Source organism: Arvicanthis niloticus, chromosome 11 (genome assembly GCF_011762505.2).
Source record: "Arvicanthis niloticus isolate mArvNil1 chromosome 11, mArvNil1.pat.X, whole genome shotgun sequence".
NCBI classification, from domain to species: Eukaryota; Metazoa; Chordata; class Mammalia; order Rodentia; family Muridae; genus Arvicanthis; species Arvicanthis niloticus.
The window spans coordinates 21,164,651-21,189,619 of record NC_047668.1 but is presented as its reverse complement, the minus strand read 5'-3'; the positions used below and the strand labels follow the sequence as shown (position 1 = coordinate 21,189,619).

General features: G+C 35.4%; 1 protein-coding gene across 9 annotated transcripts in view; it reads right to left on the bottom strand.

Moving 5' to 3' along the window:
- The window catches only part of Nova1 (NOVA alternative splicing regulator 1), a 118,802-nt gene that overhangs the window by 20,346 nt on the left and 73,487 nt on the right, over nucleotides 1–24,969 (bottom strand). For all 9 annotated transcript variants that reach the window (XM_034514178.3, XM_034514176.2, XM_076941904.1 and 6 more), the window contains one exon: nucleotides 3,437–3,603. In XM_034514178.3, coding sequence (XP_034370069.1) covers nucleotides 3,437–3,603 — 167 coding nt within the window. The remainder of the gene's footprint in view (nucleotides 1–3,436; nucleotides 3,604–24,969) is intronic.

The following is a 24,969-nucleotide window of genomic DNA, read 5'->3' as shown; positions in this document are numbered from 1 at the left end:
TATATATATGTATCTTCAGCCAAACATGTAAGGTCTTGCTGGTCTGACCCCCATCCTACTTAACTAACATTAATTTTCTCTAAACTGTAGTACATGTATTCCATGTCAGTCAGTCCTGTTATCATTTAAGAGCTGTAACAGCCTCCTCTCCAATTGCATATCTCACTCTTCTAAAACAGGCTTTTCCCTGTATTTTTTGCCTAACTAGGCTACTCTGAGATTTATGCTACACTATACTACATCTCTGGAATATAAATATGCTCTCATATTTTCATAGATTTGTAATAACAAAACAAACTAGTATCAAGTACAAGGGATATAATCTTTGTGTATTTTATAATTAAGTCTTTTAATAAATTTATGTATGAATAAATGATGCTCAAAAATTGATGAATTTTGCCAACCTATGACAAAGGTAGCAGATTTTAAAAACTCCTTGGTATTTTTTTAAATGTAAGAAAATTCTTCAAGTTCTCCTAGTTTTTTCCTTACAACGTTTAGATTTTTAAAAAAGTATTCAGAATTAAGAACTGAATAATCTACAACATGTGTTACATGAAGTTGGCTCTCAGACACTGAACCAGAGTTCATCACTGTCCTGTAGGGGGCCTTCGAGGTGAGCATGCAGGAAACTACACTTGTATAATGCCATCAGTGAAGAAGGAAAGGTGCATTTGGATAGAGTACTGTGGTTTATAAATTGTATTCAGTTAGTGACCTGTATCTGAGAACACAATGTAGGATATACTTTATTAGAAATCCACAGCACATGATGAAGAGTCATCACTTTTAAAATCCTATTTGCTGAGAACTACATTTGACTTCTGATTTTCACTACGAATTATAACTTAAAATTTAAAAAATGAAAAACTTTAAAATTGTGAGCCCAAAACAACCAACCAGGATATAATAATGGAAACACTAGCAAAATTCCTAATTTAATTTTTGTCTGAATCTGTTTTATTTAAAAGAGGGATATTTGGCTACAGCAATCAATTTTATTCTGTAAATAAGCTTGTGTAGAATATTTGTAATTAATACTTGAAAAAATTATTTTGGGGACTGAAACCCATAGCAAAAGCAAATATATGTCACTTGTTATGAGCAACACTCATGGCAAGACATCTTTAGAGTCTATGAATTAAAATTCAAACATGTAAGCATAAAGAAAACCACTTTTATCTATTCTATGACGGACTTTACAAATACTTATTTTATAGTCTAAAACTGGCATTTTTCATTAAGAATAAAATCATAGCTATCTAAATTTCTGTACTTGACAACTATTTAGTTCACGGCTTGATATTAAATATTAAATTGGTGAACTAGATACCTAAAAAGTTTAAAAAAAAAAGTACAGTGTAGAGCAAGCTGTATCTGTGTAGGAGGTCAAAAAGACATTTCTCCTACAGCTTTAAGAAACTTGCTGTAGTGCTCACGCTGTACAGACAGTGTGTGTTGGCTATGCTGTCACAGCACACTCAGTGCTAGTTTCTGGCTTCCTCACAATGAGTCACTCTGTTATCCATAGCGTTGATTACATGGAAATGTAGTGTTTGACAATAATTTTTAGTCCTATGAATACTAAGACATGTAAATGAATGTGATCACATGAAACCAGATAAATCAATATGTCTTAATATAATAAAAAATTAAACATGGCAAACAAACAAAAATCAGCCAAATGCTTTAAAATTTTGGTGGCATTCATCTGTCTATGTTGGCCCCGCATGAATTAGAGCTGGCCAGTCTTATGCGACCACAGCTGAAACTGGAATCTTAATGATTACTATTTAATGGCCCACAGTATTTGTTCCTATACAAATAATAAGAGAAATCTCATATTATTGTTTAGACACAGCTTCATACTACAAAGTATAATTCTATATCTGTTTAAAAAGTGAACCTCAAAGTGGTCAGCTAACAGTTTGAATGCTTTCATAGATGTTACAGTAAAAAAGGGGAATGCAACGGGCTGGGTGATGGTAGTAAGAAAAGAGACCAGATACTTCAGTGCTCCTGCAGGACATTTCGAGCCCCACATGATCTCAACCCGGATGTCTGTCTGCATCTGGACACCTTGTTTTCTGATCTGATAACATCCCGATATCACTGTCGAGTCAATGCTATTTGGACTATATCGTAGTTACCTAGCATGGATAAAATAAACTCTTCAAACTACTAAATGATCAAGAATAAAGAAATACTAGTACGTAGAGCTTTAAGGTATGTGGATGCTGCCATGTGTCCATAGAAAGACACTTTGATTTAGTTCTGGAGTAACTGAACTATTCAACATTGATGGAAAAATCTTGCTATTGATCTTTATATGGAGTAAGGGCTAGTTTCTTATGGTTTAAATAAGGATGTACTTTTTAAATAAATTATTAATATATAATTAAATGTTAGTCTATAATTCAAGCATATATATGCTCCTTATAAATTTTAAAGTTGAAATATGATTAGTGTTATATTTATCTAAATATTGATAAAATTGTGATAGATTCATAACAGGGGTTAACATATTTTTAATTCGGAAACATGAAATTAATAGAACTTTCAGCTACATTTCAAATTTATTACAAGGAAATAAATTTTCTGTTAATGAAGAATAATACATTTTTTTAAAAAAATCACAATCTCTTCATAATGAAACTAAATCACAAATTAAGTGGCTAAGTAAAAGGGCAAAAAAGTAGACAATAATTATGAACATAATTCTTAAATATGTATGTCTAAAATATTTATGGTATAAGAACCCGCATTGTTTAACATCAGGCAATGCCATTTCCCTGTATCATCTCAAGAATTACTCCGTCTTAAAAATTCACAATTTTTTTTTTCTCAAGAAAAATTTTCTTTACAAAAAAAATCCCATACATTAAAATTCAACATTGGACCTTTATAACAGATATATAAGCACTACATATATGATACAAAATGTAATAGCTGATGGATAACAAATAACTGAATACTAGGTGTACAACGTGACCTATACACATGTGCTGATAAAAGGTTAAACAGGACAAATTAAAATAGGAGTCTATATGCAATAACTATACTGAGAACTACAAATGTCACTAAAGTTGGGCATTGGAAATGTTGAGAATATAAATGTCATTTCCACTTTTCATAATTTATTTAAGAAGTGCTATATTTTAAACAAAAATATATTTCCATAAATTAATAAAACCCGAGCCACCATATTTGCAAAAAACCACCCTAGGCATGTCAGCACCTCTTAGTATATCACTAATAAATGTAAAATTAATCAATGTATTGATTTGCCAATTGAAGGCTCCAAAAGTCTTCAAAACCTAAATGACAACTTTACATAGGTTTAGCCATTTTCATGCTAAGGCTAAACTGTTTCCTCTGAACGGAATTCATACCACACTGTAGATAATTCTCTCTGATTTTCCAACTAAACACTCACTTGTTTGATGCGATCAGGATTAACGGTGGTCTGAGGTTGGAGGATACTGACTGGTTCTGTCTTGGCAACATTTTGGGGCATTTCTCGGATTTTTTCTGCAATGAATCCATGAACTGCATTCAGTGCTTCAATTGTTCCCTGGATCAAGCAAACCCTCTCAGTAGTACCTGCAGACAGAAGACGCACTTTCAGAAAACATTCCTTTTCATTTTACATTGAAAAATTATTAAAACAGAGGATAGCATAACATTACTAATACTGTAACACGCATGGCTCTGAAGTTCTAATGCTCAACTGAAGTAAAACTAATCACCACATATGCTTTATTTAAAAAATGATTTTAGAATTTTTTTTTTTTTTTTTTTTTTTTTTTTTGTAGTTTGAAACAGGTATTTGGTTTCCAGAAGAACCAAAGATCCAGAGATCCAATCACATCACTCACTTACGGGATAAACACATATGCAGTACTCATGAAAAGCCTTAGAGTTAGGAACTGTAACAGACAGAATCTGTGAAAACACCTTTCAAGGAGCTCAGTTTTTATGGGTAAATCATAAGCTTTTTGAATACAAGAACAGATACCAATTTTACTGATGATGTATTATAAATAAAATACAGAATATAAATGAGACTTAGATAGTATATGCTACACTATATGAATTTTATGGACATGCCTTATGGCAATGACAACACATGAATCGTAAATCTGAGGCTGGCCCCAGCAGGTGTCTTACATAGCAGCCATTCCTTCACTGAACCAAACCAGCACATGACTTGCAAATCGGAAATCAGTATTTTCTGATCCTTTTCAACCATGTACTACAGTTCCTATTAGTTCTAATGTTTCAAAAGTCAAGCCATTCTGCACATGCAAAACTGTAAAACTGTTAAGGTCACAAACAAAGAAACAAGCAATCACTTGAAGGACAAATGCAAGAGACCTTTGTCATTTAGAAACAGACTTGGGTCACAAGAATTAGACAAAAATAAGACTACAATTCTAGAAGTATGTCTGTTATATTTTCATATTTTAATCAATAAAAATTAGAATTATGAAATTATGTCTCTTCAGTTTCAGAGAAATTTCAAGACAGCATAGCTTATTTTTAAGGCTGGATGGAGAAAAATGTGATCTGTCGACTTAGGTTTTCCTGTTTCTATTCATCAGCTTTAGTTACTCCTGTCTATGTTGATGCATCTTTTGGTCCTAGGGTAAAACAATCTAGTTTATAGGGATACCCAGGGGGCACTTTACAAGACTGTATTAATTGTCTAGTAAATGACTCAAGAGGATTCCCGATCAATGCAGCTAATAGCAAAATGCTATTGAGGTTCTCAGACCACACAGAACACAGATCAGATTACATGACTGCTTTCAGAGACACCACTGAGCACTCTGTGGATGCCAAAACAGTCTAGCTTAAAGGATGACTTCCAAAAAAACCCAGGTAACTAAAGACTGTGTAATCCGTGTTATTCTTAGAATTTTGATTTGACATAAGTCTGACCACAGCAACCAGTGTTCTGTAGACTGCAAAGATGAACTGAAAACAAATGGAAAACCCTGGATTCTCCCCCGCACCCCCAAGCATGATTGTCTTAAAACAATGTTATACAACAGCAAGTACGAGGCTTTCGGAGGGCTACTGCTGTAATATCTACACCAGGGATTGGCTGGATTACTGTCTCTCTGTTACAACCATGCAAACAGGGTGGGTCCAGAAGAAAACTGTGCTTAACATCAGAAGACTTAGCTGAGACTCTGTTATATTCTTTTAATGCCTTTTCACTCAGGTAACAGAAAACCATAATTTTGGGGAGAGAGTTAAAAAAATAAAAGGAATACTGTCAAGTATATGACCAAACTGTGTAACACAAATGAGCCTATAAATCATAAAAGTTGCTGGGTTTTGTCATTTTAAAGGCTTTTAGACTCCATTAGTGTCTAAGTTAAACTGCCAGTTATTTATCATTTTATTTGCTTAATGGCAGCATTTACTACTCTCTGCAATAGAGTACAACAAAGCTGAGAATCAGCTACAGGAAAAGACACACCCATCCTACATAATGCAATACACGGGTGTACAGAACACTGTTTCTTCCAACCCACACTGCATGACACTTTTGTTTCACTGCAGAGTGACTGACCTCATCACACTTTCCTGTTTTTCCCTATAACACACTTCTTGGTCTCTTTCCAAATGGCCCTACCTTCTATTTTCATGTCATATATGTTGAGAGAATATACAAAAATACACATTGACAACAAGAAAGACCCATGGCAAAGAGCAACAGTGATGTTGGAAATGGCTTAAAGTTTTTATTTCAAAGGCAATACCAAAAAGTAAAAAATACATTTCTCAAAGAAGGTACAATTATCAAGCCTACTGACAGCAAAATCTTCATAGAAATGTAGCAAAATATATTCTCTGTGCTACTGTAATTTTGGGCAAGGCACTTAGAGCAGGTCCTGGATATGCTGCTACATGTGCACTGGGCTCAGTTCCTCTTTACCCAGCACACACTCCACTTCTTCAAAGATAGAGTTTCTCTATGTACACTGTGCATTTTCTTTTGGATCTTTTCAGTGGCTAAAGAAATTAACAAAATTGGAAAATGACACTTCTATAAATCTAATGAATTATATCTTAGGCAAAAATAACAAGTAAGGAAAAATTGGATGAATAGTTAATGGGAAAATGTGCATGGAAGCATCAGCGTCTTCACTTGATTTCATGTCAACATTAGTATTGATGAAAAATCCAGACTCATACACTGATGTAAGGCAGGGCAAATCTCTGTAGTGAGTAATGGATACCTCCAAACAGCTGGAACTAAATGTAATAAAACAGCCGTACATGATCATTATAGATAACATTGAAAAGTAAAAAACCAACTACACCAAAAAAAAAAAAAAAAAAAAAAAAAAAAAAAAAAAAAAGAAAAGAAAAGAAAAGAAAAGAAAAAAAGAAAAATTCCATTAGGGATATAAAGACATCTATTGATCAGTCATTCAATTCCATTAGCAAATAAGGATTCTTTTCAATATAAGACCTCTTATCTTAAAGATATTATAATCAAATGCAATTGAAAATTTGATTGGTTTCAAACTTAAAGAACTGTATTTGAAAGATAACTGGAGCAATGAGAAGAAGTATACATTACCTAGCACCAAAGGACCACTCCTAATGAGTGGTCATGATTACACTGGCATGCTAGATAGAGCGCCACTTCCTTAAGTCAACATTCTTGAAGGGATTCTATACATTCTCATTCTCTCTCATTCTCTCTCATTCTCTCTCATTCTCTCTCATTCTCTCTCTCTCTCTCTCTCTCTCTCTCTCTCTCCCTCCCTGTATGTATGTACGTGTGTATGTATGTGTGTGTGTATGTATGTGTGTGTATGTATGTGTGTATGTGTGTGTTCTTATGTGTGGCTGTGCCCGTTCGTTGGCATACTTGTGGTGCTTGGAGCATTAGTGCCAGTCCTCACTTTGCATCTTGTTAGGGACAGGATCTATTGTTGTTTGCCTTTGCATACATCAGGGTAGCTGCTCTGTGGACTTTCTGGAAACTTCTGTCTTGGCTTTCCCTGGAGGAGCTCTTGCTTAGACGTATGTGTTACCACATCTGGCTTATGAGGATTCTGGGTATTTGACCTCAGTTCTGTGCTAGTGAGTTACCCACAGAACATACTTATTTATTTTTTCCCAGTCCAATATTTAATTTTTGATGAAATAACCATCTATTTGTTTTCTCTTATTATTTCTGCTTTTAGTCTTAGATTTGGGATTTCACTCCCAAACCCATGATGGCAAAGGACTCCATTGTTTTCCTACAAATTTTTATGGTTCTAGTCCTTAGATTCTTACCTGTTTTGAATTATTATTATGGTGTTAGCATTACACGATAAAATAAGTAAAAGTGTTACATGGGGCTCTAGTGAGATCTGGAAGTTTTTGAAAATTTTTACTATTTAAAATTTAAGAATGTGACTGACAACATACTTCACTTTATTACTGAATATTAAAAAACTATAAATTAAGGGATACATGATTATCTTAAGACCTAAGGGCTAAATATATTATATGTAAAGATTTTCTACATCTGTAAGTACTTGTCTGCAGCACAAAATACTTCTTTGAGACCATGGACTAAAATTAAATGACTTATACATAACAGTCTTTAAAGATATACAAGCATTATCAAATTGTGTTCTTGTATTTTCATATTCCATTTTGTCTTTTTACACAGAAGCTTTTGTTTCCTGTATTGATAATCAGTGAAGTGTTTTCTTAACTGAAGGAACTCTAGCCTAGATGTGACTTGATCATACATCACACATTGTGCATTCAACCGCTGTCACCTGATCACACAATTCTCCACTGGCTCAGGCCTCCTGACTCCCTGGACTGTCCTTTGAGCTTCTTATCCAGTTGAAGACAGATCCTTGGACGCACGTTCACATACTGGCCATGAATCTCTGTGAGGACAGAGAGCTGGCTCTCTGTCATGCATTTCCTTTTGAAGGGATCCTTAGACTCTGGTTTCTTGTCCATGCAGTTTCTGGTCTCCTGCTTTACTCACGAGCCAATCTCTTCAAGTCCTTCAGTACCCTTCCACTGGGTCATCACACAGCCTAACATTTTATTCAGTGTCTTATGACTATCCTTTCTATTAAAGGCCCCAAATGATTTCAAAGAACGGAAAATCTTGTGGTACCACATGCTATTAAAACAATGACCTGGATTAGAATTCTAAGAATCCTTCCTCCCATAGCACCCCATGAGGCAGGTCACAATGCTTTTAGCCACCTGTACTAGACTCCAATTTCACAATCTTTTCCAAGCCCTGTCTTATCCAAGGCTTTCATTTCCGAATTTCTAAATCTCACAGCACTTTCTATTTTAAAGCACATTTTTAAAAAAATGTATAGAGGCACAGAATATGTTCAGTACTAAGGTTTTCAGTCATCCTGGCAGGATGGAATATTGTAATTTAGAACAACCAGGAAAAAGGCAAGTGGAACACAATGTAGGCATTTGCATTTTCTTCCCACATAGACACAGTTATGTGTGTTCCTTATACAAACACTTTCTCCTTTGGTGTTCTTGCTGTTACTATCTTCCCAGAATAATCTTCCTGTAGCCTTTGTTGGTTGTAAATATAAAAATGTATCATGAATGAATTCACTGTTTATGAACACTTCCTTATAATCTAAACCATCAGTATCTCTCAATAAACCCACTGAGAAAGCCTAATTAGGTATTTCACCCTCGTATTATTTATCGTCCATTTCTATCTTTCAAACATGTAGATCATATGTAATTTACCTTTGAAAAAAATCAATAGTGTCTCCTTGCCAGCCAGAGATTAATTTTGACTCCACTGAGATTTTTAAGCCCACTAAGACTTGGCTCACCTCCCCTCTGTTTTCGTCTCACATGACCTTCCCCACCGTCTGCTACTCTCCAGAGACTCAGGTCTTTTTTAGTTACTGGAACATACCAGGTTGCTCTCACCTGATCTCTGATCTCTGTCTTGGGAGCTCAGCTCCTCTGCTGTTCCTATGTCATCACTCTAGCTACACACACACACACACACACACACACACACACACACACACACACAATTTATCCCTTAAGCTTTAGCTTAGTAATATCTCATCAGGGAAATTTTCAACAATCATGATTCTAATAGCTGCCTATAATTTTATGTTTTTTATTATACCATCCTCCCCCCAAACCAGTCATCTTCCAGAACTGTCTGGTGTATTAGTTTTTACTTTGTTGTTTTTCTCTCATTAATGGAAAGGAATTTTGACTGTTTTAGTAAAAGGTATAACAGCCCACTTCTATTTTTTCTATTACTTTTATTTGTTTTTACAGTTCAGGTATTTCTCTCCTCTGGGTTCCCTTCAACAGTTCCTTAGCTCATTCCTCCTCTCCCTTGTCTCCAAGAGGATGTTCCCCATTTCTGTCAGGCCTCTTCACTCCCTGGAACCTCAAGTCTCTGGAGGGTTAGCCATATCTTTTCCCACCGAGGCCAGACCAGAGAGTCCTCTGCTATATATGTGTCCAGAGCCTTGTACCAGCTAGTGTAGGCTCTTGGTTGGTAGCTCAGAGTCTGAGAGCTCAGGTCCGGATTAGTTGAGACTGCTGGTCTTCCTAAGGGGTCATCTTCCTCCTCAGCTTCTTCTAGTCTTTCCCTTATTCAACTGCAGGGGTCCCCGACTTCAGTCCAATGGCTAGGTGTAAGTATCTGCATCTGTCTCAGTCAGCTGCTTGTTCTATTTTTAGTAGAAGGCTGAATACAATGTTAAATAAATTTTTAAAAAAGCCTCAGATGAGTCACATGCAATATTTTGTTAATCCAGGTGAGGAACTGTCAAAAGGAAGCAAAATAATATATGAACTGTCACAACTAAGGATCACTACCTAGTATAGTCCATCCGACACATTTCTATTGATCCAGAATGGAAGATCAGCTTAGTGATCTAGCTATCTACTATTTGTTTTTGGGTACATCCAATACAGGCAGTAATTCTGCAACTGGTTTATATGGGGGAGAAGAATAAACTGTATCCTAACTATATCAAGAACAGATCAAACTTCTGAATTAAATAATCACTGCATCAGAAATTATTTTAACAAATCCTGTTAGTGTAGAGCTAAAGCAAAATGTTAATATATTGATCATTTTTATGTGAAAACTCTGAGATACAAGATTTTGCATAAATATTCTCTTCTTTTTAATAGCTGGAAGATAAAGTGTTAATATGGGGTTTCTTAAAGTGGCAGGGATTGTTTATTTATTTTTGTTCTTTTGAAATATTATCATTTTGTAGGTCAGGCTGCCCTGGAATAAGACTTAGCCCAATCCTTGAACTCACAGGAATCCAAGTACCCATCCATTAGTCATGTGATGGCAGTACACACCTGCAATTCCAGTGCTTAGAATAGACAGGAGTATTTCTGAGACTTTAAGGCCAGCCAGTGCAGTGTAATGAGTTACAAATTTAATGAGATACTCTATCTCCAAGTATATAAGGTAGATGAGGGACTGAGGATAGCATTTCAACCTCTGACCTCCACACATGCTCTCATGAATGAACACACCTATATAGGCAAGTGCCCCAACCACACACATGTACACACATGCATACATCACAAACATAGTTTAAAATTAAACTGAAGTGGAAAACAATTGAAAACCACACACATGACTATAAATTGATACTAAAAAGAAAATAAAATTCAATTTATATCTAAGATCTCATAATATACTAGAGAAATCCCCTTGTAATAGGATATTCAGGAACAGGCTACTGAATGGTGTATTAATCAGAATAGGATAATAGTGATAGAGAAATTCCATAGGCAATATTAGTGGGTGGTCTGTAAGAGGGTAAAGGAACCTTGGCTGTCTAAGAATCAAGACCAACATTTTCATTAAGCATGCCTATTTTCCATAGACACAGCAAAAGACTTGGACGAAAATAAACCTATTCTAACTGTGTTGGAAACTTCAGCAGGGCTTCTTTTCCATTGTCTTGAATACAAGACTGTGGTAGGGAAGAACAAACTCAGTAGGTAACTTACAAATGGGTAATGCTAGACAGAAAGTCACATTTCTCACAATCTCAACATTGACTTGAATTCCAGACCCAAGACCTCCAAATCTAAATATCTGGTCATATCATATCCTGCGTCCTGACATGCAATTACCAATACATTCTCGATGATTTCCTTACTAGCACTATCTCTTTTCAAGTAGAACTGCATCTCATTTCAACTCTTTCTTCAGATATTCTATTATATACCCATGCTTTTGACTTATCATTAATTATTATTATCATTATTCACAGAAAGTATTGCCTGGTTTGTGTAAGAACAGTCTAAGTACTTTTGTGTGTGTCCAAGCATCCTGGATGCTCCCAGGGAGAAATTATCATGGATTATTACTATTGTTTGCTTAGCAGCCTGAGTTCACAGGAATGTGGGATGTTTCCATGTTCCCATCAATCACCCTTACGCCCACAGTAGCATGGAATATTTGTGCATTGTGACTCACATACATTCATGTGGATGTGCAACCAACTATTTCTTGTGCATAAACAGAAGGCAGAAAGAGCAGATGAGTGGGGTACAAACAGGTTCAAATCCCAAGAGGCTAGGATTTATGAATGACTAAACACAAGGTTAAAATGGTACACTCTAGTAAAACAGAATTTTAGGTATAGAGGTAATAAAATTTAGATAAATAATTGATTTTCAGAACCCTGATGCTTCATAAAGTTGAGAAAAATCGTGTTCAGTGGGAACTAGAGAAGGCATGAAGATGCACAGATACTATACAGCATGCGAAAGGAAAACATATTATTATAGACTAAGAACTGTGACCATATTGACAAAAGTCTTTGACATTACACCAAGAATAGTTAGGAATTGCAGAAGAAACTGTTTAAAGGAAAAATATGCTATGCTGGTATAGTGATTAGTCATGTGTTATGTTTAAAGAGAAAACATTATTAGGAAATTTAATAATCATTCAAAATCAAGTTGAAGAAAGGGATGGTTTTTGAAAGGCAGCTGTGCTTCCAAATGCTAGTCTGGCACCTCCACCTGTGTGCTACAGACTAGTTCTACAACAAGCTTGACGAAACACAGACTCTCTGGTTAAAGGTTTTTGAAGGATAGAAGTAAAGATGATGTTCTTCCTAATGTGTGATTCACAATGAAGTCCTACAACAAAGAGAGTAAATCCTGCATGTCAAATGTATCAGCATTTTGGCCATGCGGTGTTTTATAGATCACCTTCTGCAAAATTTTACAGTGTCACAAATCAAATGTCACTGGCATATTAAACTCAAAAGCTTAAAAAGTAGGAATTCAGTGATAGTTGTAGAAAATAAAACCAAAACATTAATGAAGGATTGTATACTACTACCCCAAATGTAGAAAGTCTTGTCTACACTTCAATGTTAGTTTTGGAGCTGCCAAGATCTACTTTTCTCAATTAGCTAGTATCATGAAAAAAAAAAAAAAAAACCCACAGATGATAGAAGAACCACAAAGTGGAACAGAGCTAGAAACCTAGTACAGTACAGAGGCCACATGAGAACCCAACTGCACATAAAGAGATAAACTCCATCTGCAAATAAAGCACATGTGCAATGAGCAGCATCAGAAGTGGATGTACACACAGTACTAAGAGTCTGCTTCTCCTCACTGTGGGGACAGGCTGAGGAGCCTGCTGGGTTTTTGCCATGTATGGTAGTTGGGGCTTGAATTTGAGATTTTCATGCTTTAGTATCCTAAGAGTTGGAATATAAGCATATCTTACCCTCATGTGTAGTTTATGATGTTATAATAGAAAAAAAGTGACTGAAGTATGTTGAAATGAATCAATTAATGTGTTTATTTAAATGTAGGTAGTTTATTTTAGGCATGTGAAAAAGTTCTATTCTAGTGTCTAATGAAGATATAATATCAATTTTTAAATTTAAGTTTTAATTTAAAAGATACTGAAAGAACTGGTAAGAAAGGAAGGTCCTGTAGTTTCTGAGAGTATTTTTATTCTAATTAAAGAAACTACAATCAATAAACTTAAAAATTTACTTAATTATTTTGAAAGAATACTTATGCTTGCTTGTGCATATTAAACTAGCTAAGGCTAGTTTAATAAGTGGGATCTCTATAGCACCCTGCTCTGTGAATTTTATTACAAGTTATGTATACTGAAGCTTCCATATCATGTTTCTTAAAATAAATAAAATTAAGCACATATAAAAATTATATTACAGAAAGTGGAGAGTTAAGATCTTTTACCTCATTTAAAACAAAACTGACAGATGTCAAGTTTAAATAAATAACTTCATTTTGTATCTCGAATAATTTCACAACTATACAGTGCCTAGCAACTCTAAAAAATAAATATGCTATTGTTATCTCACCTTTTTTGAATAGAAATAATTATTACGCATTAGTTTTCTAGAGAGTACTGTTGATATTTTCATAGGTGTTTCTTTTGCCCTCTCAGTTGAGGATCAGTGAAGGACTGTGAAATCTATCGCTATCTGCTTAGTCTGTTAGTTTCCATTAGCCATGTCAAAGTCTGTTTTCTATATTGGCTCTCCAGCCAGCATTTTAAAAAATTACACTTCTGTGACTCCAAAATGCAGTAACATGGCTACCGTTTAATTAGAACAGCTGGCAGCACAATTGCCACAGCCTAGAATGACTTCTTTTTCTTTTTATTGGTTATTTTATTTACATTTCTTTTTTTATTTATGTATTTATTTTATGTATATAAGTCCACTGTAGCTGTCCTCAGACACACCAGAAGAGGGCATCAGATCTCATTATAGATGGCTGTGAGCCACCATGTGGTTGCTGGAAATTGAACTCAGGACCTCTGGAAGAGCAGTCAGTGCTCTTAACTGCTGAGCCATCTCACCAGCCCCTTTTATTTACATTTCAAATGTTATCCCTTTTTCTGGTTTCCCCTCTGCAACCCCCCATCTCATACCACCTCCCCATTGCTTCCATGAGGGTGCTGCTCCACCCATCCACCCACCCACTCCCATCTCACCACCCTAGCATTCCTCTACACTGGGGCATCAAGCCTCCATAAGAACAAGGGCCTCCCCTAATATCAGGCAATCCTAATATATGTTTTTACCATATAAAAATGTAGAAGTCTTAAGAGATAGATAAACATCAGGAGAACAAGATGAAATAGAGTGCTATAGAATTCTCTCCGCAAACACAAGCAGAGCTGGCATGTTACAGGAAAGCACACAGGGCAAGAAGAGAGAACTGAGCTAAGATTGGCCAAACAATGGAATGTAAACACATGTGTAGGGGAATGCCAGGGCAGGAAGGCAGGAGTGGGTGAGTGGGTGTAGGTGAGGCAGGGGGAGGGGCATGGGATGGGGGTTTCTGGAGGGGAGAGCTGAAAAGAGGATAACATTTGAAATGTAAATAAAGAAAATCTCCAATAAAAGAAAAAAAAAGAAATTAAAAAAATTAGCAAGCAGTTAAATATACCACATAGCGCTGATAAATAAACAATTATAAAGGTTTAGTATAGACATAGAAATGGATACTCTAAGACTCCTTCTTCTTACACTACTGGATCTTACTAAATGTAAGAACTAAAAAATTGACAATAAGAGGGTTCTGAATTCATAACAACCAAAATTTAATTCAAAGTCAAGCTCATAATGAATACAAGGGGTTTCTGAAAGTGCTCACTTTTCCTGCATTGTTTGAGTCCACAGCAGTCTTGGTTTTGAATACGATATACACACTTGGCACTTTAAAGCCTTCATAGTGTGCAAACCCAATTAACACTGTCTCAAATACCCATACTCATACTGGAGACTATTTTGATGCTATGACGTGCCATGTGTTCAACAAACATACCAAATTTCTACCATATAATTTCTGAAACATAATTATTTAATTAAGAAAACTGAAGAGAATAATTTTCCTTAGCAGCAAGTGTTAAGTAAATACAAGTCAATATTATTACAATGTTGGATTTTAAAAACTGCAGTTTCAGTTGCTGAGGTTCTTTAAAAATAAAACAAACAAACAAAGAAAAAATCCTACTATATTTTGCCTTGGAAGTTAAACAAATTTCTAGCAATGTCTGAAATGTCTCTAACTATACTCTGCAACTTTGCATTTATATAAAGTGACATGTTTGAGAATTATAAAAGTACTGAGCAAATTTTGAAAAACAGTGATGCTGTACATTCTACATGCTCAGAAATAGTAAATGTTTGGCTAAGATTTATTTATTTATTCATTTATTTAAGAGACAGGGTCACACAGTATAGCACAGACTGGTCTAGTTTTATGGTAATCCTCTTGCCTGAGCCTTGCATCTGCTAACACTACATATAAAGACAAACATCCTAAGTTTTCTTAAAGATTGTTATAAAACAATTATGATTTATTATGCATAATTGATTTGTATACCTATTTTATATACCTGTGTAAACAGGATTGTATAAAAATGCCTTGGTTGAATATACAGTTGGTATGAAAAGTTTAAGAAATATTGCTGGAAGTACAGACTGTCTCATTCATTCTAGGAGACAATTCAGCAGTGTATATTAATGTATCTGGATTTAATAATTTCATCTAAAATTTACAATTCCTAAGGATTTTACTGAAGGAATGTACATAAATGTCTCTGTTTTCTTCTCTTTCTTTCTTCTTCTTCTTCTTCTTTTTTTTTTTTTTTTTTTTTTGGTTTTTCCAGACAGGGTTTCTCTGTATAGCCTTGGCTGTCCTGGAACTCACTCTGTAGAACAGGCTGGCCTCGAACTCAGAAATCCGCCTGCCTCTGCCTCTCAAGTGCTGGGATTAAAGGTGTGCGCCACCACTGCACAGCTAATGTCTCTGTTTTCTAACACCTCCCTCCCTAATTAAACTGAAGCAAGGCACAATAGTAAGTGATTCAATAAAGCTGAATTTATTCATAAACACAAATTAATGATGCCTTTCCTACCTAGTATTGAGAAGCTCATGAAGAATCAAGCTAAGTTAACTAACTAACTAACTAACTAACTAACCAACTAACTTACTATCCAGCAACAGGATGCTGAAGACAAACAAAAGCAGAGAGGGCCCCATGTATTGTTCAATGTTTCCTGAGGGCATAAGAGGATGATTCTTCTAGAATATAAACTGTAAATCTCCATTAAGAGATACTATATCTTGGACTGCATGCAGTAAGAGACTTCCAGGGACAAATGCCATCAATTTACACTGTACATTAAATGGTTACTCTAAAATTCAAGTTGACTTTTGACTATGATATAAGGTGTCAACTAACTAAGCTCATGGTTTATAACACAGCCTTTGACTTGTGGCACATCAAGAGAGGCAATATAAAACACCCAAGGATGCTCTTTACAATTCCAGTAGTTATATGTATATAGGGCTAGGTAAACTGGATCTTTATCCTACCGGCGATACAAATCAACTCCAAATGGACAGAGTACTTAATTGTGAGAGCTGAAATAACAAAAACACTAGAAGAAAATGACAGAAATGTTTCAGGATATTGTGATTTGAAGTGTGTGTGTGTGTGTGTGTGTGTATGTGTTGGGGGATGATAGCAAAAGCACAGGAAAAATGAGAGGAAACACAGTAAAGGAGAAAAAAATAACCCCAAGCAATATGAAACAAAAAAAGTCTAAAAAATTGTGAAGAGTTGAGAAGGTTCTGGAAAGAGTTAAAGGAAGGGAAACTATGATCAAAATATATTTTATAGAAAAAAATAATTGAAAAAATGTCTTTAAAAGTGTAGAGGGATTTTAATCCATCAACATAGCTGCTCTGGCAAGGAATCATATCTAAAGATATGATCTGGCTGGAATGCACACACAGCAGACACTTTAATCCCTCTGGCTGTAATAAAGACATGCCTTTAGTACACACTTTTACTTCCAAACAATGACATCTAACTGAGGGGCCAACAGAAAAAGATGTGACAGAATGAGTCAGAGAAAGGATAAATCTAAGTCTCATTAGAACAAACAGGAAAGAGAGGCTACTTAAAAATTAACTGAGGGAGACAGAGTCCAGTTTCTTGCAGTTCAGTTGAGTACAGTTGAGCTCAGTTCAGAGCAGAGTAGTTGAGTTCTGAGCAGTTCAGTTCATGGAGTTCAGAGGCAGACCTTCAAAGCAGAGCAACTCAGTCAGAAGCCGAGAGAAGCCAATTTGATTAAGTCATCTTGAAGAAGATTTTGAGCCAGAGCAGCTGAGTTGAATTGGCCAGCCAGACTTCAGAAAGAGCTAGAAAGTGTGAGTTTATTCAGTTTTAAAGTTTCAGTCTTAGAGGCTGATACATAGTAGGTGTAGGCTGGCAGAAGGAGGCTAGAAGCTGAAGCCTTCAAAGTCCCAGATTTACAGAAGATTAGATTTTACAGAGGCCAGAACCTTCCAGAACAAGGCATAGGGATAGTTAGACAGAAATGCTCAGGGCTCAGACCAAGCCATGCATTCATAAAGCTTGGGTATGGCTCTCATCTCATCCCTTCCTCTGAGGAAATAACCCCAGGGAGTGGGGAGGCGTGGTGGGCTGGGGTCAGGTGGGGTTGGGAGATGGGGACATCCTCGTGGAGCCCGTGGGAGGAGGAATGGGATGAGGAACTGTCAGAGGTTGAACCAGGAGTGGGATAATGACTAGACTATAAAAAAAGATTAAAGATCATTTAAAAACAGGAATATGAAAAAAAAAACCCACAAAATGATGTTTACATTTACAACAAAGAAAAACAAGAGAGGCGATTACACTGAAGTGGAAGTTTTTGCTCAGCAAAACAAGTGGTCACCAGAGTGCAAAGACAGCCTACAGAACCGGAACTGTTGGTGAGCAAAATAAGGAGCTCCCACAGAGCAGCAGTAAACACCAAAGTGAACAGAAGTTGTGCAGTAGAACTAAGTAATCATTCTTTAAACCTTAAAATGAGGGCTGAGAGACTGAAGAGTGGTGATGAGCATTGGCTGCTCTTCCAGAAGACCTAGGTTTCATTCCCAGCCCACACATGTTGGCTTACAATAATCTGTAATTCCAGTTACATGGAATTTGATGCTCTCCTTTGGCCTTGGCAGGCCCTGTATGCGTGTGATATAGATAAATACATGCAGGAAAATCACCCATACATGTAAAATAGAAAGTATAAAAACACATTAATTGGCCAATAGGAAAATGAAAAATGAAAATATACCATTAATTATCAGGGAAATTAAAATTAAAACCAGGATATGACTCCCTTTCATTCCAGTCAGAATGAGTATTATCAAAAAGACAAAGATGCTGGGGGAGGAGGTGGAGAAAAAGGAATACTATATACTCTTAGCAGAAATGAAACCAGAATGGAGATTCTTCAGTGAGTTGAACTTAGTATTGAAGGACACAGCAGTCACACTGGGTAAAGATCCAAAGGAAGAAATGTTTGAGAGATGTCTGGAGTACCATGTCTACCACACACTTCACACAGTCAGGATAGAAAACAAATATTAAACTAGTGATGAATGCAGAGGGAAAGCATAATATATAGGCAACAGGGACTGTAACTCAAACACAATAAAATAATGAACTTTTGACATTTACAGCAATGTAGGTGAACCTGAAAGTTATGTAAAAAATCAGCAGAGAAAAACAAGTGCCAGATGATTTTACAATGTAGATCACCATAGTAAAGTAATAACCCAGACTCATAAACTCAAGAACTCTCCAGAACATAATTAAAACAGTATTTGTATACACAGTCAGAACACCTCATGGCTCACAATTAATACATTTAATTTAAATTTTAAAAATTCAACAAGATTTTTCTATTAGGGCTAGAGATACCGTTGAATGAGTATAGTCTATCATAGAGGAATCCCTGGAGAGGTAGAAACAGAAATGCCCAGAACTTCAAGGTGATTCTCATCTTCACAGGCTCACTGGCAGTTAGTGACACCTGAGACCTGCCCCATGTACAAATGTTTCTACTTAAATATCCAATCAAAGATTAAACACTTTGCATTTTCAAAAGGCTATTTGTGTGTGTGTGTGTGTGTTCTCACATATGTAGACATTAGAGGAAAGGTTAATGAAGTACCATTTCTCCTCATATGTGGGTTTTGTTATCTAAATTTTCTTGGATTTAATTTCTTGCAATTATATTAAATGAGCTAGATTATTTAACATCTAAAATGAACAGTTTCTTGATTGATGGTATCCTAAAATGAATAAAATAGGAGATATAAAGTTCCACATCTATTTATCATGAATTAGAATTGTTTATTTATTTATTTATTTTTTTGCTATAGTTAACTACACAATTCCCAAACTTTAAGCAATCTACTTAACATACAGATAAATGGCACACTTAGGTAGTTGGTAAAGAATGCCTTAACACAGTTTAAATGACTCTACAATTTTGATACCTGTCAAAAGGGACTTCCACATGGGCTTCATGACAGTATCTGCTAGTTTCCTCACAATAGATACGATGGGAACCGATCACTGAACCACTGTCCCTGATAATGTGAATTTTGTTCATGTGAGGTGGCTTTTATCTTGCTATAGCAAAAGAAATCCAGCTTAGCCTTTTTCAAACTATGGTAACTTGTTATTTCTAAAGTTGTCAAAAATAAAATTTCAAGGAGAAAATTAGGAGATACCACAAAACAATTAGTTAATTAATGTCTAAGAATTTCACTGAATTTTAAGAATTCACATTAATTTAATCCTGAAGTCACTGTGTCTTGCATTGTCTGATCTGAGTAGTAACCTAAATAAAGAGCTGGATAATAGAATGAACATGAGAAGGTTTCCTGGGCTTCCCACTGCATGGCGGCCCCCTATTTATCATGTTAGCCTCCAAACTAAGAGATCCCAATGGGAAATATCCTGTCTCTGAGTGATTCAGTCTCATACTTGAAATAAACCTGTACACCCAGGAAGATAAAAAAAAAAAAAAAAAAAAAAAAAAAAAAAACAGTTAATGAAACAAACAAAACCTTCCCTCAGTAAAGCTTGATTTTGTTGCTATATTGTTTTCTTCTGTTGTTGTTGCTTCTTTTAACACAATAATACTTTTATCAACTAGATAACAAACAAACACCAAAACCACTTTCACAATACAAGTGTTCTCAAAACTTTCTATTTTTTGTAATTGTATACAGATGGTCTACAACTTATAAGGACCCAGATTAAGATGTTTTCAACTCCACAGGGATGCACAACCATACCACACTCAATAGAAACTGAACTTTGAATGTTGCTTTTTGTCAATATGAAAAAATGCTTCAAGTGTATTTTATCACAGATAACTAATATCCATACAGAAATACTACGTACATGTTCACTGTCACAGTTAATCCAAAAATAAGCAGGCTAAATACACAATTTTAACATTAGGCATTAACATTTTTATATACTAACAATGAGAATAAATACTAAAATGAAATATTAGCATTCACCACTAGAAAACAGCTCATATCCTCTCATTCAGATTGATGGATCTTGAGACACTGTGTGGATAACAGGTGAGAGAAAGAGCGTTTCACCTTCTTCTCCATGAAGACCTTGAAAGCAACTCAAAGTTGCTTCAGAAGTATTCACATTTTAAACCCAAACATTCTTGCTACATAAAAATAGCTTGGTGTATTTTATTTTATTTCTTTATAGTTTTAGCTGTTTCAAGTAAGGTTCACTAAAGGATTGCATTACTTAAGTTAAAAGTAAACATGAGTAGAGGTCTATTATAAAATATGACTATTTGATTATCAATATCAAATTACACATCCTCTTGTCTTCAAAAGCACATCTGTATCTTTTAAACTCTCTTTTGTATATCTTTTACTCTAACTACTAATAAGAACATGTATTATAGTCTTAGGTCAAATGGTTTATTATTGAGCTATATCCCAGCCTGGCTCTCTTGAATCAGTATCTCATTATACAGTACAAGAAAGGCCTTGAAGGGGAAAACCTTCCAAAAGCTAGAGACTATAGGCATCTATGCTATGATGTTTAACTGTTACTAACTTTCCATTAACAATTAAATCATCATCACCATCATCATCATCATAATAATAATGCATATTTAAAAACTTACCATCTACATTTTTCCAGTATTGATAAGTAATTTACAAATGTTATTACTGATTATTTTAAATAATTGTTTTCACACCCTAGTTCATGTATGGCATGAACCATTAAGTGTATATCTTAAGTTTACAAGAACACTGTATGTGACAAGCATCCAAGTAAGAAATAGTATGTTGGAAATCCTTGTAAGATTCCAGGAACCTTCTTCTTTCATAGTGGACACCCTTCTTTGACCTTAAAGTTCAAAAATTCCTTTTGAGTCAGAATTCTTCAGGCATGGGGGTCACAGAGTCCATGCTTTTCTGCAGGGCTTCAGTCATGTTGTGTCTGTGTTAAGTTCACTGCTGGAGCCTTTCAACATTTTATTTAGTTGTGTGCATGAGAGACGGGGAGAAAGACAGGAGAGGAGGATGAGGACAGAGGGTACGGTGTCAGTGTAGGAGCATGGGTGTCACATATGTAAGGGTCAGAGATCAATTTTCAGGAGTTCTCTTAGTGGGTTCTAGAAATCAAACTCTTTACAAAAGAAAGTATAAATTTTACTGTTAATCTTGAAAAGTCTGAGGAATAAATTAAATCACAACATATTAAACCTAGAAACTTTTAAAACTGAGATTAGCTTTTCGAGTTAAGTAGTAATTCTAATATTCATATGGAAATTGCATACACTTTTACAAATTTGAAAGAAACAAGATGAGCAACGTCGTTAGGTATTAAAAATTCCATAGAATAATTATAATGCCATTATCATACAAATGTAAGATCATAACATATTTTAATGTGTTTGCATGTGAGTGTGTGTGCTTGTGTGTGTGTGTCTATGTGTATGCATTACATATGAATGTGTTGTGTGTTGTGTCTGTTTGTGAATATGTGAGGAAACAGGAGGGGGTTTTCTGAGGTATTTTGATGAACCCCTCTTCCTTGATTCCCAAGGGCAGAGACTCTCTAGAATGTGGGGCAAACTGGCAGCCAGCAAGCTCCAAACCACTCCTGTTCTCACCTCCCACAGTGCTGGAGTTATAGACGTGCCACATCTGGCTTTTTCCATGGGTGCTAGGGATTCAACCCCAGGTCCTCACACTCATGCAACAAATATGCCTTTCAACTGAGCCATGCCTTCTGTCTCTGGAATTACAGTATTTCTTCACTACTCACTACCACCATAGCTACCTAGAACACAAACTGTCAAAAGCAAGACTTAACGATGATGTAGATTACAAAGTCTCACCAATGGGAATTTATTATTTGTGTAATTGGATATATTTGCTTACAAAAGATAGGCAGAATGTTTATAGTTTATGGCATAGAATATAGCACACTTTAGGCAGACCAGAGCATGGAAGTAAAAGCTCAGGTATAAAGTGTTAAAACTGTCTGGGTCATTAATCGGTCCCTACAGTTCTATATACAGAAACAGAGACATAAATACTAGTGGATGAAGTGGTTAAAATGCTGTTGAGATAAGATAAGAATCCTACTAACAGCTTTAATTCTCAGCAACAAATGACAATTTTGGTTGATAGGAATTATTCAGGTTAAGATAGAAACTGAAGCATAGGGAAAAATATCCAGTAATTTCCTACAGGAACAAAAAATTCTAGAAAAAAGCAAAAACAGAACCCCCCATTAATAATAAATCAAGCAGATAAAACTCTATATATTTTTATAAGCATACTAATTGATTTTTATTTTCCATTCAACATTTTCAATGTTGAAAAATTTCTATAAATGTACTTGAAATAACTACAGTTATCATTATTATGTTACACTATGAAAAAAGCATTTTAAGTCTGTAAAGTGTATGCTCTATGTGTGTTGGGCACATGCATATGTATATTTGTTTTCTTTCTGCTATTTGTCAGTCCTGACAAACATATTTTAAAAGAAATGCATTGCCTATATATTTAATAAAGTATATCATAGGTGTCAGCTAATTTTATACCATCGTCTGCTATTAATAGGCATTTCTTCAGTAATTTCTATGCCATGGCTTGTCATTTTAAGTTTCTCTATATTTCTTGCTTTTGTAAACACACTGGTATAAAAAGTAGAAATCTTATTTTAAAATTTTATCTGAAAATAACTCTCTACTGATAATTTTTCAAGTGTAAAATGAGACTAGTAAATTATAAACCTTAATGTTAAATAGATATTTAGAGTTTCTTCATAAATAAACATTTAGATTTCAATCTGAAATAATTTTTGTTAATAATTAAAAAGGGTAAACATACACAAAACTTTACCTTTAGATTGTATTATTTCAACTCAAATGAATATTCGTGTTTCCACATAAAATTACTGTCTTCAAATGTTTAAAAAAAGAGTCTGTTAACATTGAATATAATTATATGTTGAATTTTAGAAATAAAAACTAGAGCAAGTAAGCTCTAAGTTGACAATCAACTAAATACATGATTGTGAACTAAACTCTGGTTCTTAAGGCTCCTGAGAGACATTTGATCATCAGGAGAGGGGAGTGTGTCCACAGCAGGTGAGATGTCCACTAAAGATGGTCTGTGGTTGCAGAAGATGGGCATTAAAAGGTAACAGTATATACTCAGAATATATATGTGTAGAGAGGAGGCACAGAGGAGCTTGCACTTGATGTCAAATGATGTGGCATCAGGCTGAATAATGTTAGGCAGTTCATATCTATGCTAAAGCATCAGAAAAAGATAAAGTAACAGAAGCAAGAATGAAGAACCAGTACAGATTGAACACTGGCAAAACAAGTTCCATAGGACCCGCCTCAACTGAGTGAAGGGGCTTTGAAAAATGAAGATATCCTCAGAGCTGACAGATGTCTGAGACTCCCTAAAGTTTAGATGGTCTGAGATACTGTTTTGCCTCATAATCTGGAAGTCACTGACAATATTATCAGCTCTAGGGAAAAATGTAATTGCTTAGACATTTAGCATGGGCCACTTGGCTGAGTCACACTGCCTTTGTGTATGTTTAGAATAATTTCCATCTTGACTTGAGACAAACAACAACAACCAACAAAGAAAGACATCAATGGGAGGAGAGGCCCTTGGTCCTGGGACGGCTCCATGCCCCAATATAAGGGAATGCCAGAGTAGGGAGGTGGGAGTGGGTAGGCGGGTGGGTGAACACCCTCATAGATGCAGGGGAGGGAGGATAGGATAGGGGATTTCTAGAGGGGAAACCAGGAAAGGGAATAACATTTGAAATGTAAATAAATAAAATATCCAATAAAAAATTGGAAAAAAAAAACAAGGCTAAGCTGTATGGTACAGAAAATCATCATCCTCTTCATCTTTTCTGACAAAAACTTGCAAGGTCAAGTTTATAAAAGTCAGTGGAATTTCCAATTGATATCTGTTTGAGACTACAAAGGACTAGAATATATTCATAGTACCTGTTAATTAGAGTATAACAATTAACCACCAATTTTAAACATTTAAATCTTCAACCAAAACAAATTTACTTCAAACAATTTGTGTTGTATATTTGCTACATCGTGTGTGTGTGTGTGTGTGTGTGTGTGTTTGTGTGTGTCCATGCACATCTATGCAAAGGCCACAGAACATTCAGGGTCTTCTTCCCTCACCCACTTCTACATTATTTTGATGATAGGTACAGTGAAGAAGTTTTCACCATTTCTCAGGCTTGCCAGCCACAGAGATCTTAAAATCTGCTTGTTTCCATCACAAAAATCTGGGGTTTACACATTCAGCTGGCCATGTCAGACTTTTTACATGGGAGCTCAGGACTTGACCTCAGGTCCTCAAGTCTACAAAAAAAGTATTCTTACCTACTGAGTCCTCAGATAATGATGGGACAGTCCACTCCTATTGTTATGGCCATTGGTTTCTTACGTATTTGGTGCAGTGTAATGATGCACAACCTACTGATACTGATGCTTTCTTCAAAGTCAA